General features: G+C 38.8%; 1 protein-coding gene across 1 annotated transcript in view; it reads left to right on the top strand.

The window, feature by feature from the left end:
- The window catches only part of MTHFD1L (methylenetetrahydrofolate dehydrogenase (NADP+ dependent) 1 like), a 148,188-nt gene that overhangs the window by 32,981 nt on the left and 87,444 nt on the right, over window positions 1–27,763 (top strand). The window contains exons 12-19 of the mRNA XM_082301184.1: window positions 1,851–1,987; window positions 3,231–3,277; window positions 4,137–4,244; window positions 5,148–5,222; window positions 6,555–6,657; window positions 10,868–10,944; window positions 15,157–15,297; window positions 21,809–21,877. Of these exons, the coding sequence (XP_082157310.1) occupies window positions 1,851–1,987; window positions 3,231–3,277; window positions 4,137–4,244; window positions 5,148–5,222; window positions 6,555–6,657; window positions 10,868–10,944; window positions 15,157–15,297; window positions 21,809–21,877 (757 nt within the window). The remainder of the gene's footprint in view (window positions 1–1,850; window positions 1,988–3,230; window positions 3,278–4,136; window positions 4,245–5,147; window positions 5,223–6,554; window positions 6,658–10,867; window positions 10,945–15,156; window positions 15,298–21,808; window positions 21,878–27,763) is intronic.

The following is a 27,763-nucleotide window of genomic DNA, read 5'->3' as shown; positions in this document are numbered from 1 at the left end:
TTCCTTTTTAAGTCAAAGAAGTGCCATTCTAGGGTAATGGAATAGTAAGTTATTGAGGATGTTTTAGAATCTGATGGTTGGTAAACACAATGTTATAAAATGTGGGAGAAAATTACTAAAACCAAGTGCCCAAAGTAAGTGACCTGTGGTCACATAAGAGTAGTTCAAAGTGAAGAATTCAGGGAATCTCTTGTAGATGTGCTTAACCCCACTGATTTCACTGAAACTTTAGTTAAAAGACTACTTTTCTGAATTGGAATTTTTTTTCCTAGAACAATATAAAGATGTTAATTTGGCTTGCCTCCTATTGCCCAAATTTTCCAGACATATCTGCCCAAAGCATTTTTTTAAAGTAAAAGCCCAGGAACTGATGATGCTGTAACAGAGAGATTTGTGAAAAGTTAATGTTTTTTCATCTATTTTATTTTGTGGGACAAAGAAGGGTTTTTGACAATGTGTGAACTGACTGAACTAAGCTGAATCCTACAATTACACTAATGTTTTTGTGCCATTTGAATTGTGATCTGAGGATAGCAATATCTTGGAAAAATTACTAGTTAGGGAAGGAAGTGTTTCTAATTAGAGCTAGATGTTTCAGCTCAAGTTTTGAAGAGATCACAGGATAAGGGTTCCCCTTTGACTAGGATCCATGTGCATGTTTGTATTTCCATGGGAATGAACATAGTTCTTAACATCAGCTTCACTAAAGTACCTCTCTGCAGGTAGAAAAGGCAGCAAAGATACAAATGGCTACACTTTGCCAAAAAGGAGGATTTGTGTGAAAGTGGTGTGAGTGGAAAAAAGGACTGGGGCTTTCTTCTTTTGCCAATCAGAAAAATAAATGCTGTGCGTCAAATGAATCATTTGAGTGCATTTTGGAGACATGAGATGCGTTCATACCTCAAGGAAGAAAAACCCTAGCACCCCCCCGCCCTTTAATGTGGATCATAAACAAATGTGCTGATGTTGAAAGTAGGCAGAAGATCATTTAAGCTGAGATGTCTCTCATTCACTGAAGGCTGATGAAGTTTTCTACTTGCAAAATCAGCTGTCATTGTCCCTTTATTAAAGGGGCAAGAATAGAGTCTCCTCTAGGGACAAGAATAGAGTGGAGGTTTGATTCTCTGATTTGAGTTCGGAGGCCTTTCTAAAATTCTGTCCTGTTTCAGTCATGGTCTAAATATGGGAGCTGTAGCATGAAGCTTTTGAGCTTTTGTACGGACTATGATTATCATTGTCCCTTATTGCCCTTAAATCTCCAAAACAAAAGTGTACAATAAATCATGTTCAATTGAATATACTGCATTTTGTGTCCTGTTTTATTTAAAAAGCAGTTGATCTGTCATTTTTGAGGGTTATGATGATGTGGAAGGTGGAGAAGGGGTAGCTGAGCTCTACAAACAAAAGTGTTGGTTATTTAACTTAAAATATTCTATTATTTCATTCAAAGTTTGAGCAATGGGAATAAAAGATCTCATGCATTACTACAGAAAAATATTAATACATGCTTAGAGTATCATGATGGATGGTTTGTTAATGAAACTGGTGAGACTTTTGTGCTGTAATAAAAATGTCTAAATTCAATATATTCTTTTTAGAACTTTTGCCAAAATAATCTTCTCTTTTTCTGCTATCATAGTAAATTGCTTAAATAGAAGACACATGTATATTAGCATTCCAGCTTGAGCTAGGGGCTAACATTGCGGCAGGATTTTTGTGAAGATAAAGTAATCTTATTGAAATTTGCTGTACAAATATTCTTCATTGAAATCAAAAGCTGTAAGTTCTGATATCCTTAGCCAGGCTGACATCAGCAAAAATTTGATTAATCTTTTTTCTTGTTTTGCTAGAATAACCCCTACACCCCTAGGAGAGGGGAAAAGCACAGTCACAGTTGGTCTTGTTCAGGCGCTTACTGCACACCTTAACATTAATTCCTTTGCTTGTCTGAGACAACCTTCTCAAGGACCTACTTTTGGAGTTAAAGGTACATAATATTTGCAGAACCTATGACTTTTCAGATTAAAAGGAAGTACTGCTATTTTGCTTTTTTTATTTTATTTCATTTCTTCTTTTTAAATTTCTTAATTACTTCACTCAGTGGATTGTCCCAGTGGTAGCATATTCGATGTTTTAGTACATATGTAATTAATAGATAAGGGTTTCTTGCACATGACTTTCTGTGCAAGGTTCTTGCCTATGTTCATGCATGTAACATATATTGATAATGCAGATAAAGCCTAGACATAATGAAAGGCAGAGGGATGTATTAGCCAGGGGGAATTTTGTGTGGTACACACCCTTCCAGTCACCCCTCTACCTGGAGGCTCTTTAAATGTGTTTCTAAATGTTACTATTTTATTATTCCTTGAGAAAGAGTCCATACTGGATATTTCCAGGCAATCCAAGGAAGTTAGCAGTTGTGGTTCAGCTGTGTCAGCAGCATAACGTTTGGCTAGGTCTGAACCTCTCTGTTCTCCTGAGCTGTCGCCTCTAATAATGGGCTGCTGCTTTTTTGCCTAGAAACTTTATAAGAGCCTGAGAGCCAGATAAGACCCAGCCAGATTTCAAGCCCATCTTCAATTCTGATAGGAAGTAATGCAATCTTTTTTTTGCCATTTCTCAGCTGAAATTGGTGCCTAACTGGGCAAGCACTCCCCATCTCCTCTGCTTTGCTTTGCTGAAGTTTAAGTTAACAAGTTTGGTTTCAGCTGGAAGGCTCCTGGTGCTTGGTGCTTCTCAGCTAGGACTGATGCGTGTGAGTGCTTTAATCCCTTCACTCAATTTGTGCATAGGCAACAGCAAGTTCCTTTGCCTGTACCATGAGAGGTAGTGGGGAAGGAGTGCTCAGGCAAGGGTGTGAAGGTTTCATTCAGAAGCAGTGCTTGCTTGTGACTGCTTTGTCTCTTCACCCAGCAGCTGCATGTGCATGACTGTGTCCTAAATCTGGGCAGGAACAGAGGGCAGCCCTGATGCAGCCAAAGCCTGCAGCACCCATCATGTGCAGGTTTTCATTTCAGAGCAAGAATTCCCTTTTTAGTACCTGCTGAAAAAAAAGCCAGCAAGATTAAGGAAATCATGTTTATTTGGGTGCATCACTGATCTTCTAATAGAAATCAAAATGCCAAAAATGTGTCATCATTGCTGTATGTTTCACTTTGTGTGTTTGAAGATGGTTGGTTTTTTCCAAAGCTGATGCAACTGATGTGACCATGTGCTTCCCTGTGCAGGTGGAGCAGCTGGTGGTGGATACGCTCAAGTGATCCCCATGGAGGAGGTGAGACAGCCTTGACTTGCAGTCTGTGATATGGTTTAATGGGCATGATGGTATTCAGCTGAAGATTGGACTTGATGATCTTGGAGTTCTTTTCCAACCTTAATGATTCTATGATATTCCTAGTGCTTGTTTGGAAATGTGTGACAGTTTCACCCCAAGAGAGTCTAATTTAGAGCTCAGGAAAACCTCTCTGGCCAGAACTGGTGAAGAAACACCTTGACCATGCACAGCTGGTCCAAGCAGAGTTCTAGTGTCAGCCCTGAAGTGCCATTAAAACTGTCCTTCCGACTCCTTCTGTCAGACACATAAAAAATAGAGGTATCTGTGTAACACAAGTCTTAATTTAAGATGCTCATTTCAGAGTTTTCACAAAACTTTGTTCATCAGACTTTGTATCAGCAAAGTTCATGCCTGTTAGGTTAGGGGCTGTTCTCCTGCAGTTAACAGAAAGCTGGCACACACCCCCAAAGCCAGCATACATGCTGTGCTCTGGGGCAGGTTCAGCAGTAATCCACACATCTGGTCCAGGTCAGTTAGTAACTACTAACACTAAACTGATTCAGTATTAATGATGTGGAACTATAGCCCTTGTCTTCTTATTCTTGAATCATTTAGTACGGAATGAAGATGTTCTTGGCTTCGTTTGGCCACACTTAGAGTGGTGTACCATGTACTCAGCTGAAAACAAGTCCTTCGTATGTCTCAGTGTATTTTCACCTGGAAATCCTTAGCCTACCCTGACAGCTGGCTAATCAGAGCTGTAGTGTCTGAGATAGCAATGATTGCTGCTGCTAATTTGTCTTAATGAATTTAATTAAATATTTTCTAATAAAAAGATCTTCTTGTTTCCCCCTTCTAGTTCAATCTTCATTTGACTGGAGATATTCATGCTATAACTGCTGCAAATAATTTGCTGGCTGCTGCTATTGATGCTAGGATCTTGCATGAGAATACTCAGTCTGATAAGGTGAGAATTGCTTTCTCATATCCAGATGACGTTTTTTCTTTTCAGCTTTTCAATAAACTGCATTTCAGAGAAAAACACATTTATCGTTCTATATTTTCACCATGTGGACAGTAACTTGCTGAAGCCATTCCATGTTCTGCTGGGAAATTTTCCTTATACAATACATTTTTCTGGCAAATAGCTATCATAAGGTAGTGTTTTAAGATAACAATCTCATGCCTGGAACATTGACAGCTCTTTCAGACTGTACTAAATAGTGTAGTAAAGCATGTTCTCCCTATAGATAATCTTATTCTTTTCAATAATTTGTAGACTCACTTTAAAGTTACAAATTGTATTTCTGATGTGTAGTTGGGTATGATGTACCTTAAGAAGAAGGAGTTATGGGGAAAATAAACTAGATCCTTGTCCCTCTGCTAAATATATTGTGACCTTAAAACAATTCTTAACTTGGGGCTTTAAAAAGAAGGGAGAAGATTGAGGAAGAAGTCTCTTCTTTCTGTCTGTAGTATTAAAACTGAGCAGGGTTGACCTATTTCCTTTGCTTGGTACATTGGTGCACAATGTACGAGTGTACATTTAGGCAAGTTTGGAAATTATAATTATAGCTTAAATACTTTGGATCTTGGTTAAAGTTTTAAAAGGTTCCCAGTTTCAAAATTAATATATATTGTTTTGGTGAAACAGAGAAAACCAGTAATTTCTGGCAACTGGATTTTAGGCTGTTAAATCATAGACATGGCTCAGAAGCCTGCCACCTTCTCAGAATTGTTTTTTAAATCTCTAACCAGAAGTCCACAACTTCGGTGGTTAGGAAATTCTTACTGAAATTAGGTGGAATAAATTTAAAACGCATTGGCTTTTTGTAACTTTTTCTTTCAACTTCTTGTGTGGTTTTTCTAGTCTTTGTATAATAGGCTGGTTCCAGTAGTTAATGGCGTGAGAGGATTTTCTGCTATTCAGCTTGCCCGTCTGAGAGTAAGTTGTTAATTCAGTCTCTCCTCAATTATAGTGTCTCTTTATGAAATGTATTCTCTTACACAACTTGTTTAAAATGATTTGATGTATGGGACTGAGTTTGTATAAACCCTCATGAATATATGAAGTCTAGACTTGTTTTTTGAAAGCATCATCCTTGGAGTAATAGGATCTGGGTCTGATATTATTTTTATAACTAACACTTTTGCTATTCTTTTCTCCTGAAATAAACCAGTAATGTTTTTAAATGCTGTGTCTTTTCTGATGAAATATTAAAGTTTTTTAAATACTTTTCCAATTATGGTATAGTCACACTTGAAAGCTCACATTCTTCGGTTTTGCAATATTTTCTGATTTTGAAAGTTTAATATAGCATATATTTCTGGGGTTTTATTGATATCAGTTTGACAGTGTTCTTCCTTCAAGGGGTACATTTGTATGTTCAGTATATTTTTGCATCCCATCTTGCTTGCTGAATGCTTCCAGAAGAGCTTCCTATGCAATTCATATATGAATTACATGTCTGGATTTGAGAATGCCACTCTGATAAAAACCTAGAGAGGAACACAGTCCATTAATGTAGGAGAAAGAGAATATGAACCCCTTAAATATGACCCTTGAGAACAGCTCCAGTTCTTCTGTGGCCAGTTTCATATTTGTTGTTGGCTTATGAGTCCTAACTCGTCATGTTTCAGTCATCAGATGGCAACAGGATTGGGGGGTAGAAAGAAGGATAAGAGGTAGTGCCAGCTTCTGTTTTGGCAGGGGGAAAAAGCGTTCTCACAACATTTTAAGCTTTTGCACTACTCAGTTGAATGTCAGTAAACTACAATGGGGATGATGCCTGCTTGACTCTAAGGCAGAGTCAGGCTCGGAGATTGTTCCACTGGAATTCTGGAATATTTTCATTTTGTTCTTGTTTACAGTTACAGATAACAGGTTAGGGAAAGAGGGGGAGTGTTTGCTTTATTCATGACATACCAACTATGTCTATATTTGAAATGGATTTCTCTCTTCACATGAGCTGCAACTGAGTAAAGAGAAGTTTGGCTTTATAACATTTATAGCATTTATAACATGAATCATAATTTCCAATATATTTGAATTATTTTGCTGTGAATTATTCTCAGTGTAATGATTCCTTATATCTAACAAGATGTCAATTGTAAAGGAATCATTATGAGATCAGGTTACATTTTTCTCAAAACAGGATTACTAAGATTGAAACTCCTCACTTACATTTGTAAGTGTGGGGTTGATAGGCCAGAGCAGCTACACCATTTGAAACAAACAAGCCATTTCATTGCACTTCTTGAACTTGTTTGTGCTTAGAGGCTGGGAATAAACAAGACTGATCCTGAGACTTTAACAGAAGAGGAGATCAGCAAATTTGTGCGCCTTGACATTGACCCATCAACCATAACATGGCAAAGAGGTATGAAGTCAGAAAGGCTCACTTCACCTTGAATTTCATCACATTTTATTTCCTAATTCGCTTAATTTTACCTGAATCAGAGCTGTTTCTGCTTGGACTGTAAGAATAACCAATTTGCAAGTGGGAAGTGTGGGTGCATAACAAATGCAGGTGCAGCATGTTGCTCTAAACTTGGTCAAGTATCTGCAATAACTCGAGACTTTGCTAAAATTCTGAAAGATAGGTTTCTTTGACAGTTTAAATATGTCCCTGGTCTCTCTCACATTAGGTAATACCTCTTCAGACATATGAAAGTGTATTTTCTGTGCATTTTGCAAATCTTAGCCATTCTTTTCTTAACTGTGTCTGTTATGGCTCTAGATTATTTGTATTTATTCTTCTTGATTTTGGTCCCTCATCCTCCCAAGCTCAGCAGCCTGGGTAGCTCAAGAGACTTAATAGGCTTAAGGGATTATGTGTTTTTCTGATTTTTGAAGTCTCTTGAGTTGTTTGCTTCATTTGGAAAAAGAGGTGAAAGATGTGGTACTGTTGCCAAGCAAACTGATACCCACTCTGATACCCTTAGACAACTCCCCTTTGCTTTTTCCAGTTCTAGTGCTGGGTCAGATTTCAGTGTTTACCTCAATTTCTAGACCTATCTTTTTCTTCTTTAAGGAAGTAAACTCTGCATAAAGTTTTGGGCTAAATACCACTGGATTTTATTTTCTTTCTTAGTTCTCAAATACTAAAGTTATCACTGTTACATGGAATGTATTGTGATGCTTAGAAAAAAGGGTGAATCTATTGAGAAGGGAGGGGTCTTGGCCATGCTTTACTGTGCCCTTTGTGTGCATGTAATCTCAGACTTGGGGTATTTTTCTCAAGATAATTCTGTGGATGTGGCAGAAGATGTTTTTTATTAGTCACACAGTGTGTCTGGAAGAGACCTGTATTAGGATGAAGAAGTAATATAAATGTTTAGTGTAATATGACTCCTCTTTTTTATCAGCATGGGTTTGGGAGGAGGCAACATTGCTCAACAGCTGTTAACCTCAAGGGAGTTATTTAATTAATCTCAAACAATGTTAGTGAAATTTCTATTCCACACAGCTCTATATGATGTACGTACCTTAAACATTTCAGAAAAAAGCCTGAGTTTAGGAATGGTTTAGATAACTTGGAGAATGTTTTATTTAGGACTGTTTCTGCAGTCCATATGTCTATGAAGCTTGTTACATACCAGGGAATTTGTAGGGAAGACGAGTTAAGCTCTCAGATTTTCTGAAAATTAATTTTAGTCAGGACCTGTTTCCATAGAAGTACCACAAACTTTCAGTTCATTGTCAGCTTAAACTAACTTGAAAACGTACAATATAGTGAAAAGTGGGAAAGCTTCCCTCTTCTTAGTCTTCCGCTGGTATTCAGATTCTGTTTACATCTCTAGAGGATAAGGAAGCGGATACATTAAACCTAACACTTATTTGAACCTAAACCTTAGTCAAAGATTTACTTTGGGTGAAGGAAGAGGGATGATTTGGAGAAGGAAAAATTGGTTTTATGGCAAAACCAGTTATTCCTTATTTTATTACTGCTTAGTGCAGCTATTGGAATCTTCTTGGGGAATGAGTGACCACAGTGAGAAGGTAAGTATATCTCAGTGACCAGGAGTTGCCGGGGCAGTTACAATTTCATGGTTAGGGTGTTTAGGTTGCATGATTTCATAAGGAAGGACCAGATAAAAAAGCAGCTCACTGTCCACACTGGTAGGAATGCTGGTTCCTGCCCTCAGGTGCCAGAAGTAGACTGGAAAGACATTTAGGTCTGCTTAAGCTGTGTTGTGAGACTGAGCTTCCCAGGAAGAGAAGGGAGAAGTTTGTGCTGGCGGGATCAGCTTGCCATATTTGCCATATGGCTTCACAGTGCCATATGGTACCACAGCTTGGTGCAAGGCTACGGCTTCCATGTACCAGGCTCTGTCCTGCCATTTCTGCCAGGAGTGTAGAATTTTAGAGTATGACTGTGTATATATAGAAACCAAAAAGAGTTAGCCAAATCTGTGTTGCAACATCCCTTAAATGGAATTCCTGAAGAAATTAGGGGCCTAAAGACCAAGTAGAGGGAAGAAGGTATGTGTGGTATTTATAACAGCCTCAAGAGAAATGCCCAGGAAGGGAGGAAGTGACTTAAATCTTGGTTTTCTCCCAGCTCACTCACAAGCCTGAACTGGAGTTGTGTAAGATTAAGATTCAAACTCCCTCTTGTTCTTGGGTAGTTATGTCATCCTTTTCTGTGCAGACAGTTTTGTTAATCTCCAAAAGCAGCAGGAGAAGTGGAAGGAGCTGATTTCACTAACCTTGAGTACAGACAACTTCTCTGGAGGTCCCTGGATTCTCCACTTATAAATGAACAGGACTCAAATCTACCAGAAGATTGAGTTCAGTGCCAAGCTACAGGCTGAACTTATCAAGAGTACCTTGCACCCTTTATTTTAGGGTTGGTGCAAAGTTAAGCATTTCTAGGATTGCAGAGCCTGTAAGAAAGAGAGAGTCTATTTTTGTTTTCTGTAGGGGTTGATGTGCCCCCTTGTCCTATTACTGCATGCCCTTGTAAAAAGTCCCTCTCTGGACCCTTTAGGTACTGGAAGGTGTTATAAAAGGTCTCTCTGGAGCCTTCTCTTCTCCAGGCTGAGCAGCCCCAACTCCCTCAGCCTGTCTTCGTAACAGAGGTGCTCCAGCCCTCTGACCATCCTCACAGCCCTCCTCTGGACAGCAAGTTCACAACCTATGTTGGGGCCCTCAGAGCTGGATGCAGCACTCCAGATGAGGTTTCACAAGAGTGAGTAGAGGGTGAGAATCACTTCCCTCAGCCTGCTGGCCATGCTGCTTTTGATGCAGCCCAGGACACAGTTGACCTTCTGAGGTGCCAGTGCATTGCCGAGTCATATTGAGCTTCTTATTAACCAAGAGCCCTATGTCCTTCTTCCCAGGGCTGCTTTTGATTCATTCTGTGCCCAGCCTGTACTTGTGCTTGGGATTGCCCCAAACCAGGACCTTGCACTTGGCCTTGTTGAATTTCATGATACTTGAGTGGGCCCACCTCTCAAACCTGTCCAGGTTCTTCTGGATGGCATCCCTTCTTTCCACCTAGCATGTTGACCACTGTGCACAACTTGGCATCATCAGCAAACTTGCTGACGATGCACTGAGTCCCACTGTCCATGTTTCTTACAAAGATGTTAAACAGACCAGTCCCAATACCAGGCCTCAAGAAACACCACTCATCACTGGAACACACTTGGACACTGAGCCATTGACTGCAACTCTGAGTGCAGCTGTCCAGCCGGTTACTTTCACCGAGTGGTCCATCTGTCAAATCCATGTCTTCACTTTAGAGCTGATGATGTCATGCAGGATGTCCTCCTAATGTTTCTTCCCAGGAAGCATCCTGATCAGTTCTCAGCAGATGAGAGAGCTCTTTGATTATTCTCAGTCCTTCCTTTTGGCTACTACAACGGCAGGTTTGAAGTTGAGTGTCGAAAGTGCAGAACTGGAGAACTTGGCTTGTGATGTTTGTTAGAAGTCTGCAGTTCCACACATTGGTTTGGTGCCCTTGCAACACCAAAAGTGTTTCCAGGTTAGAAATACGATTGTCTGAGATTGAAGTTGTGTTAAATAGCAGGTGGTTTATCTTGACAGTTGAAAGAAAAAAACCGAACCAACCTTCCTTTAAATGCTGTGCAGCTGAATGTGGAGTTAGTTACGGTGATGTGTGTGGAAGATACTTGTCTGGAAGAAGCAACCTGACAACATAATCATCCTTTAAAAGAGGAACTGACCAACTCTAACCAACATCATGCAGTCTTAAAATCAATTCTTAACAAGTCTGTGATGAAGCAGATGATTTGAAGTAGATCTGGTGCTTTGTATCTACTAAGACTGATTTTTCTCATGGAGGTAAAATACTAAGTTGTACGTTAGAGTATTAAGAATCTGTTAGCTTCAAACGCTGTTCAAATAAACTGTATTTGAGTTGTTTTGACCTGTCATCAAATGGTATCAACTAGAAGGGAGCAACCAAGTCTGTGCCAGTGCTAACAGAGAGAAGTGTGGTTATCTGGTTACATTGTTGGAGCAGTTGAATCTTACATGTGTAAAAACAGGTATGTCTGGAAAAAACCCATATTCCCGAGACCTTGTTAACATGTTTTGCTTTTGCTATTCCCTTATTTCAGTGGTGGATACAAATGACAGATTCCTGCGCAAGGTAACAGTTGGGCAGGCAAATACGGAGAAAGGATTTGTCCGTCAGGTATGTAAAGGCAGTTAACAGATCATATTCTGGACAGACTTTGCTTTGGAGAGGCTGGGAGAGTTTCTGCAGTTCTTTCAGTGTACTTGCAATATTGAAGTCTGTTGCTGTTGTATAGTAATCTTGCAGTGAAATTGATTGTGTTAATGAATAACTGAATCTCAAGTTTCAGAAACAGAAACCAATGCATATTCTACAGTGTGTTGAAAGCACTTAAAAAATTGCATGTATCAGAGGTTTAACACTGTCCTATGACAGGGTGCCTTTATGCCCTCATAAAGTTAATTTGTATGACTTTTAATTTTTTTTTAAATCTTTGTAACAATTTATGTAGGATACATGTAATTCAAATTACATTTAAATTTAATTTTAATTTTTTTTTTAAATAAGCTTTTTATTCAGAGTTCTCATTTCCCTGTAACGCATCTCAAATTTGAGAATCTGAAATATAAGACCTCTGAGCACGTACTTGCTTTTTTTGTGTGGACTTGAAGGGATAGTTCAGCAAATAAGTATGTGCATTCTTTTCAGTGGTGTAAAAAGCTAACCTGCATTACTATATGAAAGATTCTGGAAGTTTATTAAAGAACTTACTGATAAATTGAAAGCCAGACTTCTCCAACACCACCTGAACAAGTGTTCCTGGTGTAACGTAGGTAAATCAATTTCTGAAACAATGCAGAGTGGAACAGCAGTATCAGGAGGAACAAACTCGTTGTGATGATGTGGTGTTGCTCCTAATTTGATGAAGATCTTGTAATATAACATTCTGGATCATGAAGTTCTGACTGTTTTTATATTTTGATGTTAACAATTCTTGTGGTAGAGAAAAGGTTCTCACACATTTTGGGAATCCTAGCTTGAATTTTTATTTATGGTTTCAGACCTCTTCTAGGCCTTATGCCTAAATAAAGAGACCAAGACATAGTGCTATGTTTTTAGCAGCAGTTAAAGCTAAGTCAGATTGGAGAGAAGAACTTCAAAGAGAAATCATAAAATCCTAGAGCAGTTTGAGTTGGAAGGGATCTTAAAGATCATCTAGTTCCAACCCCTCTGCCCTAAACAGGGATGCCTTCCACTGGAAATGCTCACTTGTTTTGGTTTTGAGCACACAAAATAGAAATTTTTCTGTCTGTTGCTTACAGGAAATTCAGTATTAGCTAATAGTCATTTTTGATAATGGGCTAGGACCACAAAATATTATACTTAGTATGAGTTCCTTCAACACTTGAGACCTTTTCATATGTTTAGATTTTTTTCAGCAACTCAATGTGATTATTGGTTTTAAGCTGGGTTCTGCCAGCCTTGCTGCGTAGTATTTTACCACTGTAATTGTACTGCTGAGTTAAATGTGGGTTATTTTATTATAGAGTAGCAGTTGACAATATGGCTATCAAATGTTGCTTCTGTACTTTTCCAGTTAAAATTAATGCTTTCAATATTGAGATGTTGGACTGATGCATATCCATTCACATTTTAACATGAACTTAGTGACTCAAGAAATAGAGTTAGCAGTTAGGAAAACTCATTTCAGAGCCTAGACAGAGATCCAGAGAAAACAGGACTTCATAGTTAACAGATGCATTTTATAAATATCTGGAGTGATGTTCTAGCACTCTTAAAATCAATTACACCTGTGTAAAATGTCAGAGCACAGCAGGCACAAAAGTCTGCATTTTAATGAACAGGGATGCTGTGGTTTCTAAAGAGTATTACATGACTGATGCTCTTGATCCTGCAATTGAATCCATGTGGGTGGATCCTTTCATCAATAGAAAACTGACTTTGCAGCTAAGACTTCTGTCAGCACTTCATCGGTGTATAAAGGTTATTAGAGTTAAAATAGCACCTGCTACTACAATCTTTTGTGCCTGTTTTTTCAATTACATTTTATATCACTCTTTGAGCATCTACCTGGGATTATTTTTCCTGTTCTTTTTGGTTTATATAGAAGCAATGATAATGAAAACGTCTTTTGTGGGTCTTCTGATAAGCATTCTGATAGATTAGAAGTATTTCACCATATGGATTGGACATAGATTTCTCAGGCTTATTTCTCATCTTACATATGCTGCAGTGACTTACTGAGGACATTCTCAAATTCAGAGAAGATAGTGGTATCCATGTCATCACAACACTAACAAAGTTTATTGCATATAGAACTGCTTCCAAAGGATACAGAAAATCTGTTTTGTAATTTCAGCATTTCACTTGAATCCCTATGCCGAAAATCTCAGTTACAGAATAATCTTTCTTTTCGGTGGTATGTATGACTCCCTGCCTGTACCCAAAGCAGAAAAGTGCTCAGGTGTCTTCAGAAGTTTTGACTAAACATGTGGGTACATAGAGGTCAGCCTGAATAAGGCTGCTCTGGACTGTAGCTGTCAAAATCTAAAAGCAGGAACATGGGTTAAAAAAGGGCAGAAGCTCTTAAAAGTATTAGGCAAATGCACAAGAGTGGTGGGGTGTATGTTCTATGTAGATGCTTCTTAAAAACAGACGAAGCTCTCAATTTCAACAGATTCCTCTGGTATTAGTATGGGATACATCTGCTAGAGGTCTGATAGAAACAGTCCTGGGGCTTTTTTCTTACATGGATAGCAGTAGGATGTAGTTACTAAACTTTATGTAGATATTAATTGCTGGAGATGGAGAGATTACTAAAGAAATTGCAGTTCTTGATCACTGCCAACATTGCATTCCTATCACATAATACATTAGGGGCTTTTCTTTTCTTCTCTGTTTATGTTCTGACAGCATGTGGCCTGAGCTTTACTAATAGTGAATTAGTACAAATACTACTAATCTATACAGCAAGCTCTTAAAGAGAAGTAAAAACTATTACTTACATTGTGCTGAAACGCTGTTTCTAAAAGAATGATAGAACTGATGCCACATATAGTTCTTGGTGCTTTTTGACTTACATATTTGTTCATTTAGGAAAAAAAAGGGGCTGAGATATATTTTACGTTTTCATAGGTCAAGCACAAGACCTAACAGCATAGACTCTAAATTTTGAGCTTAAGTAGAAAAAGAATGATCAAATGTAGCAAGAATGTTTTTGAAACCAGAATAAAAAGCTGTTGGAGATCGTTACAGAAAAAAAAATTAAAAAAAAAAAACCCTCCACAATGCTGTGTTCTTTTGCTCAGGCCAGTAAAACTCAAGAAACATCTGGTGATTTTCTGTTTCTGCCACAGAAAAAAAATTCTTGGTCCTTCAGGGAGCATCTCTAAGGATAATGTGAGCTAAGGGGGGCCAAGCAGTCTGTAATGCTGGTCCTCAAATAAGTGTAGTGTAATGGAGAATATTAATGAGGGAATATAAGGTGTTTGAAGTTCACAGAATCATACAATATCCTGAGTTGAAAGGGATGCATCAAAGTCTGTCTCCTGGCCCTGCACAGCACCATCCCCAGAGTCACACCATGTGCCTGAGAGCATTGTCCAAACACTTCTTGAACTGTCAGGCTTGGTGCTGTGACCACTTCCCTGGGGAGCCTGTTCCAGTGTCCAGCCACCCTCTGGGTGAAAAACCTTTTTCCAACCTAAACTTCCCCTGGCAGAACTTCAGGCCATTCCCTTGGGCCCTGTCACTGGGCACCACAGAGAAGAGATCATTTTATGCCCCTCCTCTTCCCCTCACAAGGAAGTGTAGACTGCAATGAGGTCTCCTCTCACTCTCCTCTTCTCCAGGCCAAACAGACCAAGTGACCTCAGCTACTCCTCATATGGTGTCCCCTCAAGGTCCATCACCATTTTTATAGCCCTCCTTTGGATGCTTTCCACTATTTTTATGTCTTTCTTGTATCATGGCCCCAAAACTGCCCCCAGCACTCGAGGCGAGGCTGTCCCAGTGCAGAGCAGAGTGGGACAATCCCCTCCCTTGCCCAGCTGGCGATGCTGTGCCTGATGTTCCCCAGGACACACTTGGCTCTCCTGGCTGCCAGGGCACTGCTGGCTCGTGTTCAACTTGCCATTGACCAGGAGCCCCAGGTCCCTCTCCACAGCTCTGCTGTCCAGCAGCTCATTGCCCAATCTGTACGTACAAGTTACTCTAGTTTTGCGTAATCTCAAAAGCTGTCGGTTACCATTTAGAACTTGTTTGAATTCCAGTGTGAAATTTATCTTTCCTGTATTTATTCCTGATAATCACCTATGAGTATTTCAGCTGACTTTGATTTGGTTCATGATTCTCATTTCTACTTTACAGGCTCAGTTTGATATTGCTGTTGCGAGTGAAATTATGGCCATCCTGGCACTTACCACCAGCCTTCAAGATATGAAAGAAAGACTGGGGAAAATGGTGGTGGCTAATGACAAGAAAGGAGAACCAGTAACAGCAGAGGATTTGGTATGTTCAGTGCTGTAGAGACCTGTGAATAACCTCAGACATGTCTGTTTTGCCTCTTGAAGCATTAGAAAGGCAGGTGCATGCCAAGGATTTTGCTTTGAACAGCACAGTCAGATATCAAAGAAAGATCATCTTCTGGGCCAAAACCTGCTTGAGAATGAGAACAAGATGTAGAACTCATTTCTTCAACTCTGGTAACATCTGGTTCAGGAAGCCTCTGGTCTCCATAACCTACTTGGATCATTTTCTGCAGTTCTTAAGGCAAACAAATTCGGTGCTGGAGGGAGTCAAAGTGCGGACTCTTATTTGAGAGAGCTGGTAATGTTTGCTACTGTACTGAGTCTGCTCAGATGTTACTATGATAGTTACCACATGAATGCCTCTTCCACTGAATCAGAATGGAAACAAGCTGTTCTTAATTCAAAGGTTGCTGATAGTGCTTGGGACAGGGTTATCTGTCTTTTTTTTTTTTTTTTTCTTTACCTTAACTAGTTGCTGTTTTCTTATTCCCTACTTTAGCTTCTGAAAAAAATCAGTGTGTTTTTTCTTTAAATCCCATTCTATCCCTTGTATCCAGGCTGTGAGTCATTGAACACTGGTTGGAAGGTCACATGTGGTTGTGTATGGCAGGGTCTGGTGCAGCCAGAAGCTACCAGTTGACATTTGTAATCAGCTGCATGCCAGGAGTAGTCTAATGCCAGCCCACTGGTGATGGCTGCCTGTATCACAGAGGCTCTGTATGTTTTCTCCTGTTTCTCCCTGTTCTGTGAGCATCTGCTCAAACTTACTGAGTATTGAATGCGTAAAGCAATGAGTGTCCTGCCTTGTCACCAAAGATAGCAAATCTGCAAGTCAGGGACACCTTCATAGGCTTAGTGGATTCCAGTTTAATAAAGAAAAGAAAACATACCTAGTGTGCCTGGATTTAAGAATGAAATTAAGATAAGGTTAAAAATTTCTTAATACAGTCATCATTACAATTCAAAGTAAGTCATCTACTCCCAGTTATGCAAGAGACATGAAAAACTGCATTCGGGATTCCAGCTGTTGAAGTTGTGCTTTTGCTTTTCAATTGTATAACTTTGTCTTGGCCAAATGGAGGGGAATGTGGAATAAGTTACATTATAAGGCATATGCAAAATCTTTAAAATTATTTAGTGTTAGAATTAAAACTGCATTTGAAATACATGATTTTAATTTTGACGCTACTTTTGTATGAAGGTACTTTAATTTATTAACATTGCAAAATATTTGACCTCCTAACCACTTAATGCTAATCAGCTTGATGAATGAAGGAAATGGCTTTTCCATAGGGGCAGAAGAATTTTAGAACTTTTACACTGTGTTCCTAAAATGAAAGTTGTGCTCAGCAAAATGTCTGTTACTAATTCAGTTTTCTTTGTCCTTTTTAAAAACAAACTTCCTATGCTTAGTGTCTCAATCATTTGATAGTGTTACTTGTACTGAACATATGTTTCTAGTTGTTCTTTAAAGCAGTGTTTTGTATTATACAAAAGAAAAACCGCCCAGAAAGAAAAAATCATCACAGTCTGAAGGACATGTGTTATGAGTATCTGCAGCTATGCTGCTGCATTCTTTTTCTTCTGGAGGTTCTCCATACCATGCACAGGAAAGACTTGTGTGCATGTCATGACTGGGAGGTGCAGAAACTCTTACCTCTTTTGTTGTGCAGTGTGTTAAAAATGAGTATGGGAACTATGGGAGTAAGCAGAATATGATTTTGTGGTTAAGGATGTAAAGCATCTCTTTGGAGCGTTCTATTCCTATGGTTTTGCAAAACTTACATGTGGTGCTCTGTCCACACAAACTGATTCTTACAGCACATAAGGAGTTATGCATTCCTCAGGTGGTTTAATACTAAGGAGCTAAACAACTGAAATTTATGGAAAGAGTGAAACACCATCAAGAACTTTGAACCAGGAGAAATTATTTTCTGTTGTCTCAGGATGAGCATCCAAAATTGGTGAATATCTTTGATTCAGAACAGATTCAGTGTACAGGTTTCTCTTCTGAAGAATGGGAGCAGTTGTTCATTTCTGAAGACTTACTAATATCAGTGAAGAAGTCAGATGCTGTGGTGTTGGGATTTTAAAAATGTCAAAAGAAATTAGTGGGGTATCAAATTAAATGCTGCTTACTTTGTACAAGGAGAGAGAGCTTATGAATAACAATTCTGCACTGGTGAAAATGTACTGTATAAAGTTGAATCCTCTGGAAACAACAGCAGGAGAAGTATAATCAAAGACAATAACAAGTCATAATTCATGTGGACAAAGAAGATAAATTTCTGTTCTATCGTGTAGCATTTCATTTCTGTTGCTGGTTTCTTCCCACAGGTGGTCAGTCTGTTTGAACAGCCTGCAACTAAACCTACTGTTTCTAGAGTTTAAATGCAGTCTCTACTCTTCCCCTGCAGCTTGTGCTGCCTGTGTTGATACAACCCAAGGATTAGATCTTGAGAAAATTTTCTCACACGTCAAGAGGTTCGATGTGTAGCCATTCTCCTCCTGAATTTTCATCCTCCTTTCAAGTCAGGGTCAGGGAAGAGGTAAAGCTCTGTAGTTCAGAAAGGAAGGATCTCAAGACAGCTGAACAAAGGAAAAACACTGTACAAGATTTTAGAATGCTCTCAATCCAGGTTCAATAATTTTGACTTTTATTTTTGTAAAACAAAATCCAGTTTAAAAACTTTTTAGCCGAAGGAACTGCAATTGCATATAGTTCTAAAAAACTTTAAAGGCAACTTTATCATGAGAAATGCCACACAACCTGAATAATGGGTCAATTCTACCTATCATTGAAAAAATTTCTGGGGTTCATGTTTATATCCTACACAAATTGAATTTATGCAAGTTTAAATGTTTAGACAGTAATCTTTAGTTCTTTGAAATCTATGTGAACCAAAACCACTAAACCTTTCTCTGTGATTTGTTTCCAGATGTACACACAAAATATTTCACAAAAATACAATTGCTCTTAATTTTGACTTTATATGCAATATATTTATAATAATACAATAGTAAAACCTAAAATACACACTGGCAGATATAAACCATATGCAGAGACAGGCTAGAAGTAATAGAAAAAAGATAAATTGAATATTTCATGAATTGAGAAGACTCTTTCCACAAGAGTAATGGATTAAATGTCTATCCTCTGTAATGGAATATGTTGAACTCTTTGCCAAAATGTGGTGCTCATTGTACAGTATTTTGAAGACTTAATTGCTTTTTGGCTTTTATAGTGAGGTAGAATTCTGATGGACACATACCATATTTTTATGTGAAGCTAAATCGGTATATATGCCCTAGATCAGTATTTCAGCAGATATGAAAAATATTAAATAAATATGTCACTATTTTTTTTAAATCAGGCTTCTTCTCATCTTACTTTCTGCGCCATACTGTTAGATTTCAGTAATTCCAGGACCAAAAAAAAATAAATAGCTTCATATTTACTTACATAAATGATTGTCAGCTAGCGAGATTTTGTTCTCTGGTTCATCAGAACCATTGTGTACATTGTTCACTTCAAACAAAAGAAGTTGCAGTTCTCAGATTATGGTTTAAGGTTTAGTTTTTTACAGGACTGAAATTGCAGAAAGTGTTATTATTTTGTTAGAGACTATAGTTTCAATTGAAGGGAAGTTACAAGTATTTCATTATTTTTCTTATAAAGAAAGGGGTTTTTCTGTGCCCTTCAGTCTGTATAGCCTTTATTCATTTCATAGCAGTTACTTTCAATCACTTTCCTTGTCATCTGATGCTGGCTTTCATTTCCACTCTTGGTAGACTTCAGAGACTGCTCCACTGGAAGTTGCTTTGAAAGTATTTTGGATTTTCATCTAAGTTTGCCTTTCCTGTGTCACGAGTATAATTTATTTTGTGCTCTGTGATCTGTGCTGTCCTGGGGAGCATACCTGCCCTGACGGCTGGTGGATAGATGGAAGGAGCATTATTTTCAGGAATACTTGTGATCAGTTCCAGGAAGGAACCCAGAAAAGTTGGATGTCTCTATACAGTTGATTCAGAGCCCTGCTTCTTTCTTCTGACAGTGAGTTAGTGGAAAGCTACTGATCTTTGGGCTCTCACACATTTAATTGGTGTGTGTCTAAGCCCTTAATTCTTTTATAAAAAGTTTGTCTACCTTTTCTGAATTGGAAATAGGAACCTGATTCCTTAAATAGCTTTGAGAATTGGATCCAGGACTTGGAGTGAGCTGTAGGAATTGTTTACTAGATACTTGGAGGATTGAGGATACAAACAAATGAAAACTTTATTCTCCCAGTCCTGTCAGATAGGTATGAAAGCTTTATTTTTTGTGTAGCTTTTAAGGACTGCTGTTGACACCAAACCTGGTTAAGAACCATGGGAGGCAGATAGACACAAGATATGCCTATTGGAGTATTTACGTTTTGGTTTGGTTTTGCTTTCAGCTTCAGATAAAATGAATTGTTGTGTCCAGAATGCATGTCTAGTATTTCCCAAATAATGCATAAATAATATCTCCCAAAAAGTTAAAATGCAGAGGAAGTATTTTTTTACTTCACTGTTTTTATCAGATTGGTGAAGATATCAGAAAGCATAGGAGACAGGATTTGAGCCATTGTTTTTTAGAAGGGGCAGGGGAGGAAGCTGAGAGGGAGAAGTGTCCTGATTTTATTTTTCACCACTTTTTCCCTCAAGTCTTCTTTCCAGTAGGGCTGATGTGTGGCAGCTCAGGTAGTTATTCTTGCTGCTGACCACTTCGAAGACCTGATGTAAAGTTTTGCATTTGGCTTTTTTTTTTTTTCCTCCAGAAATGAGAGTATTTGGGTATATAGGCAACATATAGCACCAGGCTGTTTCTGTAGAAACGGTAGAGCTTCACCTGTTTTGAAAGAGCTGGAGCACTTACGTTTCTTTGCGTTTTAATCCTAGCTTCTAAAATTAACATCTTAAGAAACAGCAGTCTATTCCTTTGCTAATTCAGAAGATGAAAAACTAGGCTGTTTTGGTATCATTTTCTCATATCTTTGTGGATCCATTGGGTTTTGTAAATAGTGGGAGATGCAGAGTGCAAAGAAAAATCTTTTCCTTCTCTCTCTCCCTCACTGTCCTCCAAGGAAATGCTTGCTATGCATTAGTAGACACCAGTTTTAATATTTTGGTTTCAATTCAGTTTTATCTAAGGCCAAATATTCTGCGTCATTTTCCTCTGAAGTCCATGCTCAGATGTGATGCTCAGAAAGGGGAAAATTTAATTTTATAAAATACTGTACTTAATCACCACATACTTTTATGTCTCTTATCTGTTGCTGTCAAAATTTTCATGCAGACTTTGATTGCTCAAATTTTGCATTAGTTGACAAAAGCTGTGTTGAAAATTATACAGGCACTGTTTTATTGCTTTTCTTCATTTGGATATTATTGTTCATCTCTTTATAGGCTGCTTGGATATTGTACCCATGTTTTTCAATCTTCATTTTAAACAATTTACAGCAGCTAGGATTTTTGTTTGGTTTTCATGTTTCTTTTCAATACAAAAATATATTAAATTCATTTTGTTTTGCATTCTCTGGCAAGTCTATGAGCCACTCTTTATAACACTACTGTGGTTTTTTTGAACCATTATCTAGTTTTTTCAAAACGAAACACATCATCTCAAAATCAAAGTAATTCAAGAATGAATTTGAACATATGTTGGTGGTTTCTAGATAGCACTCTTCATATAGTCTGATAGTCATGTGCACACTCTGTAGCCTTTTTTCTTTTCTAAAATGAGCATTGAAATTTGGTGTAGAGGGATGTCATGATTTTTATTTTTTTAGTGTAAAAATTATAGTGTCAGTCAGTGTAAAAATTATACTTCAGCAAAATTTTAGAGAGGACTAAGGTTTTTTACAACCAAAAGGCTGCAATTTACTCAGCTCCTTTTGTGCTTTCATCATCACAGTAAGGCACCTCTAACTTTTAGTCTTCTGATGTATTCATTATCTGCCACTGGTAAACTCTGTGGCTGCTTCATCCTGTATCTCTTATGTATATATTTGTACAAGTCTTGAAAAGTACCCTTTCTGGTTGTTGCTAGCTATAGATTTATGCTATTAATTCTGTCATAAAAGAAATACATCTGTCATTTCTTTAGGCATTCTTAGCAAGTTATTGCCTTCCTGCTATCTCAGGTCTCAGTGGCCTTTGGCACTTCGTCTTTTGTTACCTTGAACATCCTCATGCTGATCACTTAATTGTTTCTGACCTCTCCGTGAAATAGGACAATGAAATTACCTGGTGCCTTTTAAGTGTATTCAGAACAAAATAATTTTTGATTTTGACACACTGTAAGTACAGGATTTTAGAAGTCTTGAGGTAATATCTAAATAATATGCATGACTTTAACACTGCTTTGAACTGTAAGGGTTGTGTTAACTATAAGCTTAAGTGTAACTTGGAAATGTTGCACCTTAGAATTGACTTCTAAGTCAGTTAAAATGTGGACTCTTGTTTTTTAGGGAGTAACTGGTGCTTTGGCAGTTTTGATGAAAGATGCAATTAAGCCCACACTAATGCAGACATTAGAGGTAAGTATGGCTTATGATGCCAGCCCTTCTCCAACTTTCAAATCCCATAGTGTTCTGATCATGCTTCTCTTCAGCAACTCTGCTTGACTTTCAAAGTTCAAGCCAGAGTCAGATCCATAAAGGGATTCTAGCAAATGTTCATTTGTTTATGTTAACTATTCGACTCTATCTGCATTTATATCTTTTTGGTGGTTTTCTTCCTCTTTGAGATATGGCTATAGTCATAATTTTACCAAGTGTTGCAAACAAGCTGCAGTGCATTGTTGAGCTGATTCTGAGCACACTGGGAGGCAGGTTGGTCATCCAAGTCACAGATTTGCTTGTTTCCCACCTTGTTCTTATGGGGAAGTTTCCTTTTTATGTACTTCTTTTATAGGGATGTTCCCATGATGATTCCCACAGCCCAGCATTTTGTGTGGAAAAAAGAAGCTTTGCTGTGGCCATTCTAACCTGTATTACAGTTTGTGCCTTTCATAATCACAGGAGGGTCCTTTTAGCTGTTTATGCATTTTCAAAAGATGGCTCCCAGCCACCCTGTCTTGCCATAGTGCCATCATGGACTAAATGAAGCTTTGATGGGCTATGAGAGGAATGTTTTACACCTACCCTAGTGATCTTGCTTCCAAAAGCTTAAATAAAGTAGAATTAGTGCAACCTAACTTTGTGCTTGGGCAGTCTAGTATTGATATTTTGACAGGAAACTGAATGATGAGCAACATTCAATGGGAGAAGGAGAAAGAAAAAAGGAAATAATGAAACAGCAAATGCACTTGGAGAAAAATCAGTGGGTTGGTTTTTTTTTCCATTTGACTATCAAAATTACACAGCTGGAATATTTCACAACAATTTTTGATATGGTGAAAAGTTGAAGAATGCAGAAAGATACCAGTGCAATCAATCTCCAGTTTGATAAAATTACCAGATAAAAATGTCTCATTTTCTACAGCATGTCAAAGTGATAACTAACTTTTTGCTTTTGCCTTTGGATTGGGACAACTTCCTTGTCTCAGGGAATATTAGAAAAATAGAATTTAAGTCTATGTTATTTTATTATAGCCATCTTAATTATTTTCCCCTGCAAAGAAAACCTGTTCTTTCATGCGGCTGTATGAGTGTGTGATAATTTTAATGTAACATCCAATAGCAGAAACTGGAGGTCACATAGGATCAAGAATGTCACAGCCAGAACTGAGTATTAAGTCACCACTTGGATAACATTGTGTGTGTTAAGCTCCAGTCACAAGGTAGCTTTGATTCTGACTGTGTAGTCACTCTGTTTGCACATTGCATATCTGTTGGAAAGTACTGTGGTTTTGTTGCAGTGTTCGGAAAGACAATTATGAATGTCAGGAGAGTTTCTTTTGATTGATAGGAATTTGGTTTTGGGACATGCATGCATATATTTTTTCCCCTGCATTTCTTTATATTCACATTTCTATGCAATAAAATTCCTGCCTTTTATGTGGTATTCTTTTCTAGTCTAATCTATGCTATGGCTGAAACATCTGCCAACTTTCATCAAACACTATTGCTTGTTAGCAGGACCCTGACCACATTACCCAAAGATACATTTTTCCCCTAAATTCTTCTCACAAAGTTATTTTTAAAACAGCAAACTTAAGCAGCTTGGAAGACTGCTTCATGCTCCACTCCTCCTCTTTGAGTCTTAAAGATGAGTTTTTGTCACCCTTTGGATACTTGCTGGCTTGCAGGCTAATGTAAGTCATGTATCGAAGAGTGGAGATCCCCGGTTTATCTAAACGTTTTCCAAGATAGTGCTCTGCTTTGGCTGATGTCCTTTTGGACTGTGTCATTTCTCTCATGTAGAATCACAGAACCTGCTGAGCTGGAAGGAACCCCTGAGGATCACCAAGTCCAGCTCCTGACCCTGCACAGTACCATCCCCAAGAGTCACACCATGTGCCCCAGAGCACTGTCCAAACACTTCTTGAACTCTGTCAGGCTGGTGCTGTGACCACTTCCCTGGGGAGCCTGTTCCAATGTCCAGCCACCCTCTGGGTGAAAAACCTTTTCCTGATATCCAACCTAAACCTCCCTGACATAACTTCAGGCCATTCCTTCGGGCCCTGTCAGTGGTCACCACAGAGAAGAGATTGGTGTCTGCCCCTCCTCTTCCACTCACGAGGAAGTTGTAATTGCAGTGAGGTCTCCCCTTGGTCCCTTGGTCTCTTTCAGGCCAGACAGACCAAGTGACTTCAGCCACTCTTCATATGGCTTCTCCTCAAGGCCCTTCACCATCTTTGTTTCCTTCCTTTGGATGCTCCCTAATGGCTTCATGTCCTTTTTTATACTGTGGCACCCAAAACTGCCCCCAGCACCCAAGGTGAGGTTGCCCCAGCGCAGAGCAGAGTGGGACAATCCCCTCCCTTGCCCAGCTGGCGATGCTGTGCCTGATGTTCCCCAGGACACACTTGGCCCTCCTGGGGATGCAATGGCCTGCTCTAGTACTGCCTATGCTGTTGAGCTCTCTTCATTATTTTTAATGCTTCATCTGAATAATGCTTCATCTGAATAGCAAGAGGTGCTACTTTTAATAGCTTCAGTAAAAAAAAAAAAAAGGGAAAAGGAGGGGAACAAGGAACATGTGCCCTGCACACTTTTGAATGTACTCTAGTGAACCGCTTGTGAGTTTAGAGCCCTCTAGCATGATAGATTTTAAGCCAAACGAATCCTAATATACCCTGAGGCAGATGTAGATAGTTGTAGGTAGATGCAATAATGTTTCTTCTGCTATACCTAATATCATTTTTCGATGAATGTGTGAATTGCAAATCAGAAATAAGGATAACTGAAGCCTACATTACACTTGAAATAATCCTAGTAAGTAGCACCCAAAAGTTAGCATTTTAAGTTTCCAAAGAGGTTACCAAAAATAATTGGGCAACATAATCCTAATCCCTTCAGGGAGAAAAAGTTCTTCATAAAAGTGTAAAGACCTTTTGCAACAGCACTGCAATTTGACAACAGTAAAATTAGAAATGATCCTACAGCACATAGGTGGTGGAAAAATAATATGATTATAGAGAACACAAATACAGCTGAGATGGCACCATGGACCCATCTGGCAATTAGGGACGAAACTGTTCACCAAAGCAGGTCATCCAGATCACTTTGGGGAATGGCAAAAAGGCTGTCGATGAGAGAGAGCAGGAGATCTGGGTGACTGACAGTTGATTTGGCTGATTTAATATGTAAGTCCTAGTGTCTGTGGGTAAGCAGTGGCTGGAAGTAGCCATTGCAGAGATAGGAGCCAAATACAAGTAGCCAGTGCAGCTGCACTCCTCTGTGATCTGGCCACAAGCCTGTAGGTGGGAACTGTGTTAAGCCGTGGAAGTCTGAGGAGTTGCTTCTAAGGGGCTGTGAAAAGGGAGAAGAACAACATGCTGGGTAGATTTGTACCAACTTTTTATGGATGTCTGCATGCACTGGGGAAGAGGCTTAGAAGGTCATAAACCAAAAATGACCAAATGTCAGTCCTGTGTGGAACTGAACTGGCAACTTATGTCACTGCTTTTTTTCATATGGGAATTGATGTGTGTTTTAATTTGCTGGTTTTTAAAGAGGTTTCATGGTGGGTTGCTTTCCGTCACAGTCCTGCTACTCTGACACCATAAATCCCACCTGAAACTGTTAGTGATTGACAGTGTTTTATATGCAGGAGTGACAGTAAAAATCTCAAAATGGGAGACTCAGAGCACTCCATTTACAATAACCACAGACTTCAGTGGAACTTATATCCAGTGCTGTAAAATTGAGATTACTTTGTTTGGAATGTACATAATGATTTCATAGTGTTTATCCATGTTTCTCATGACAGATTTCTTCTCTTGTCAACTGATCCCTTAATGTTTAGCATTTATTTATACCATGCGTAACAGAGCAGCTGCTCTATGGGACAACCCTTTGTAGTTGCAGGCTGGCTGCTCTGGGATGGTTTGTTGTGTTACTTTTGAAGTGCCAATCACAGTAAAGATGAGAGAAGGATGGTAATAAGTATTATAAATATCCTTCTAGCGGCCAGATAACTTCAAATATTTATTCTGGGTTTATTTTCTTTTACTGAAACTTGGATAATAAAATTTTCTGTACTGAAAGCAGCCAGCAGAATGCATTTCTGTGCCACTGTTTGGTTCTCCATATAGTTTATTAAGAGTGTAGCAAAAACAAGTGGTACAGATGGACTGGCACAGTCACTAAAGCTGGCCTGAGAAGACATTGTTGTCCCTATTCCAGTGTGTGCCTGAGGCTCCCAAGGCCCTGCTGGAGTTCACTCTCTTCAGTATCTAGCCTTGACTTTTCTGCCAGGATTGCTCTTGTGAAAAAACATTCCAGTAGCTCTTCCTTTTCTTTTGGTGGATTTCAGAGCTCCAGGGAGGGGCACCTGTCTATGCCAGTGATTTAGTAGTATGTTTGGATTTCAAGTTAGTCATGGGAGCCTCTTGACTTCCAATATTCTGGATTTTGGATCCTGCAGTCCAAATTTCCTTCCTACCCATGTTGTGTGGACAAACTCTTGGAAGCACAGTTGCACAGGGAATGTAGGAGGAGACCCTTCTGGCACCTCTCTTTGCATAGCTGCTGTAGTATGTGCTGGGCTGCCCAGTCACTGGCTGTGGTTCTGGGTCCATGCATCTCATCTGCCCATGTGTGCACTGGGCTCTAACAAGACCAGCCCTTTAATTGCTTGCCACAAGAAATTAGGGCTTGGAAGAGTAAAATTAGACGTACTGTGTAATAAAAGACAAATTGGAATAAATCGTATTGATGCCTTTTCCTGGTCTTAAAATAAAGAATCAAACACAGTTAGAAGGGAAAAAGGGATTTTTACCTCTGTATTTATTTTAAGGATCCTTAGGTGCACACATCCAGGTCAAATGCACCTCAATGCACCCCGCAATGCACACCCACAATTGATCTGGAATAACATTATAGGTTTTACTAATTAGCATATCTATCAAAGATTCCTCAGTGAAAGGCTTGAATGAGCACCCCCCCCTCCCCAAGGAGCCTTCCCCTGGATGGTTCTCTCTTAGTTTACAGAATGTGTTCTGGAGAGGACCTTGGGGTCTGGGGCACACTGATCCCTAACTACGAAGCTTCTATGATGTTTATCTCCTAGCTTGACAAACAAGGCCAAGAATGTAGGCAAAAAGCACTAAGAATACAGAAGTTATAAACAGGTATATAAAAGGGGTATAAAAGAAAAGGCAAAAAATCATCATGGCATCAGTATGGATCTGAATCTGGTAGCTGAAAACTTGTGATCTTACTTATTTGAATGCCAGAAGCATAGATACTGGATTAAAGTAGAAGCAAAGCTTAAACATGGTTTGGTGGAAGTCGTTTGCATTTTATTCTGTATGTTACAAGCTCTTTGGAATAGGGATAACATATTTTGCACATCACCTGTTAAATGGATGCCCAGTTAAACTTTGAAAGCATACATAGCTCATGTTAATTTTTTGCGTACCTGTGTGAAGTCCCAGTTGATGTTGCAGTATGTGTCCATTAGCAGATAGAAAACAAGAAAAGAAACCTAATCTTAAGTAAATGCTATGAAGTCACTGTGTTATAATTATAGTGATCTACACTGATTCTCTTATTACAGGACACAATTTCTCTTTATTTAGTTCTTTGGCTCCTGTTTCTACTCTAACATGTTCGAGGCAGAGTTACCTGAGTTGTAGCTTAATTGTGTCATTCCTGGAGAATAGCCCACCCATGTGTGTGCACGTGGCAATGGCTAAAAAGTTACTTGTCTTTCTTCTGAGCAAAACAATTAATTATATATTATTACCTCTAAAGGAAACAATAAGAAGAGGTGCTTTTTGTTGATACATCATTTTTGTATATAATTTCTATTCA

Source organism: Coloeus monedula (assembly GCF_965178545.1).
Source record: "Coloeus monedula genome assembly, chromosome: 2".
NCBI classification, from domain to species: Eukaryota; Metazoa; Chordata; class Aves; order Passeriformes; family Corvidae; genus Coloeus; species Coloeus monedula.
The sequence above is the reverse complement of the archived record's forward strand: the minus strand, read 5'-3'. Positions and strand labels throughout refer to the sequence as shown.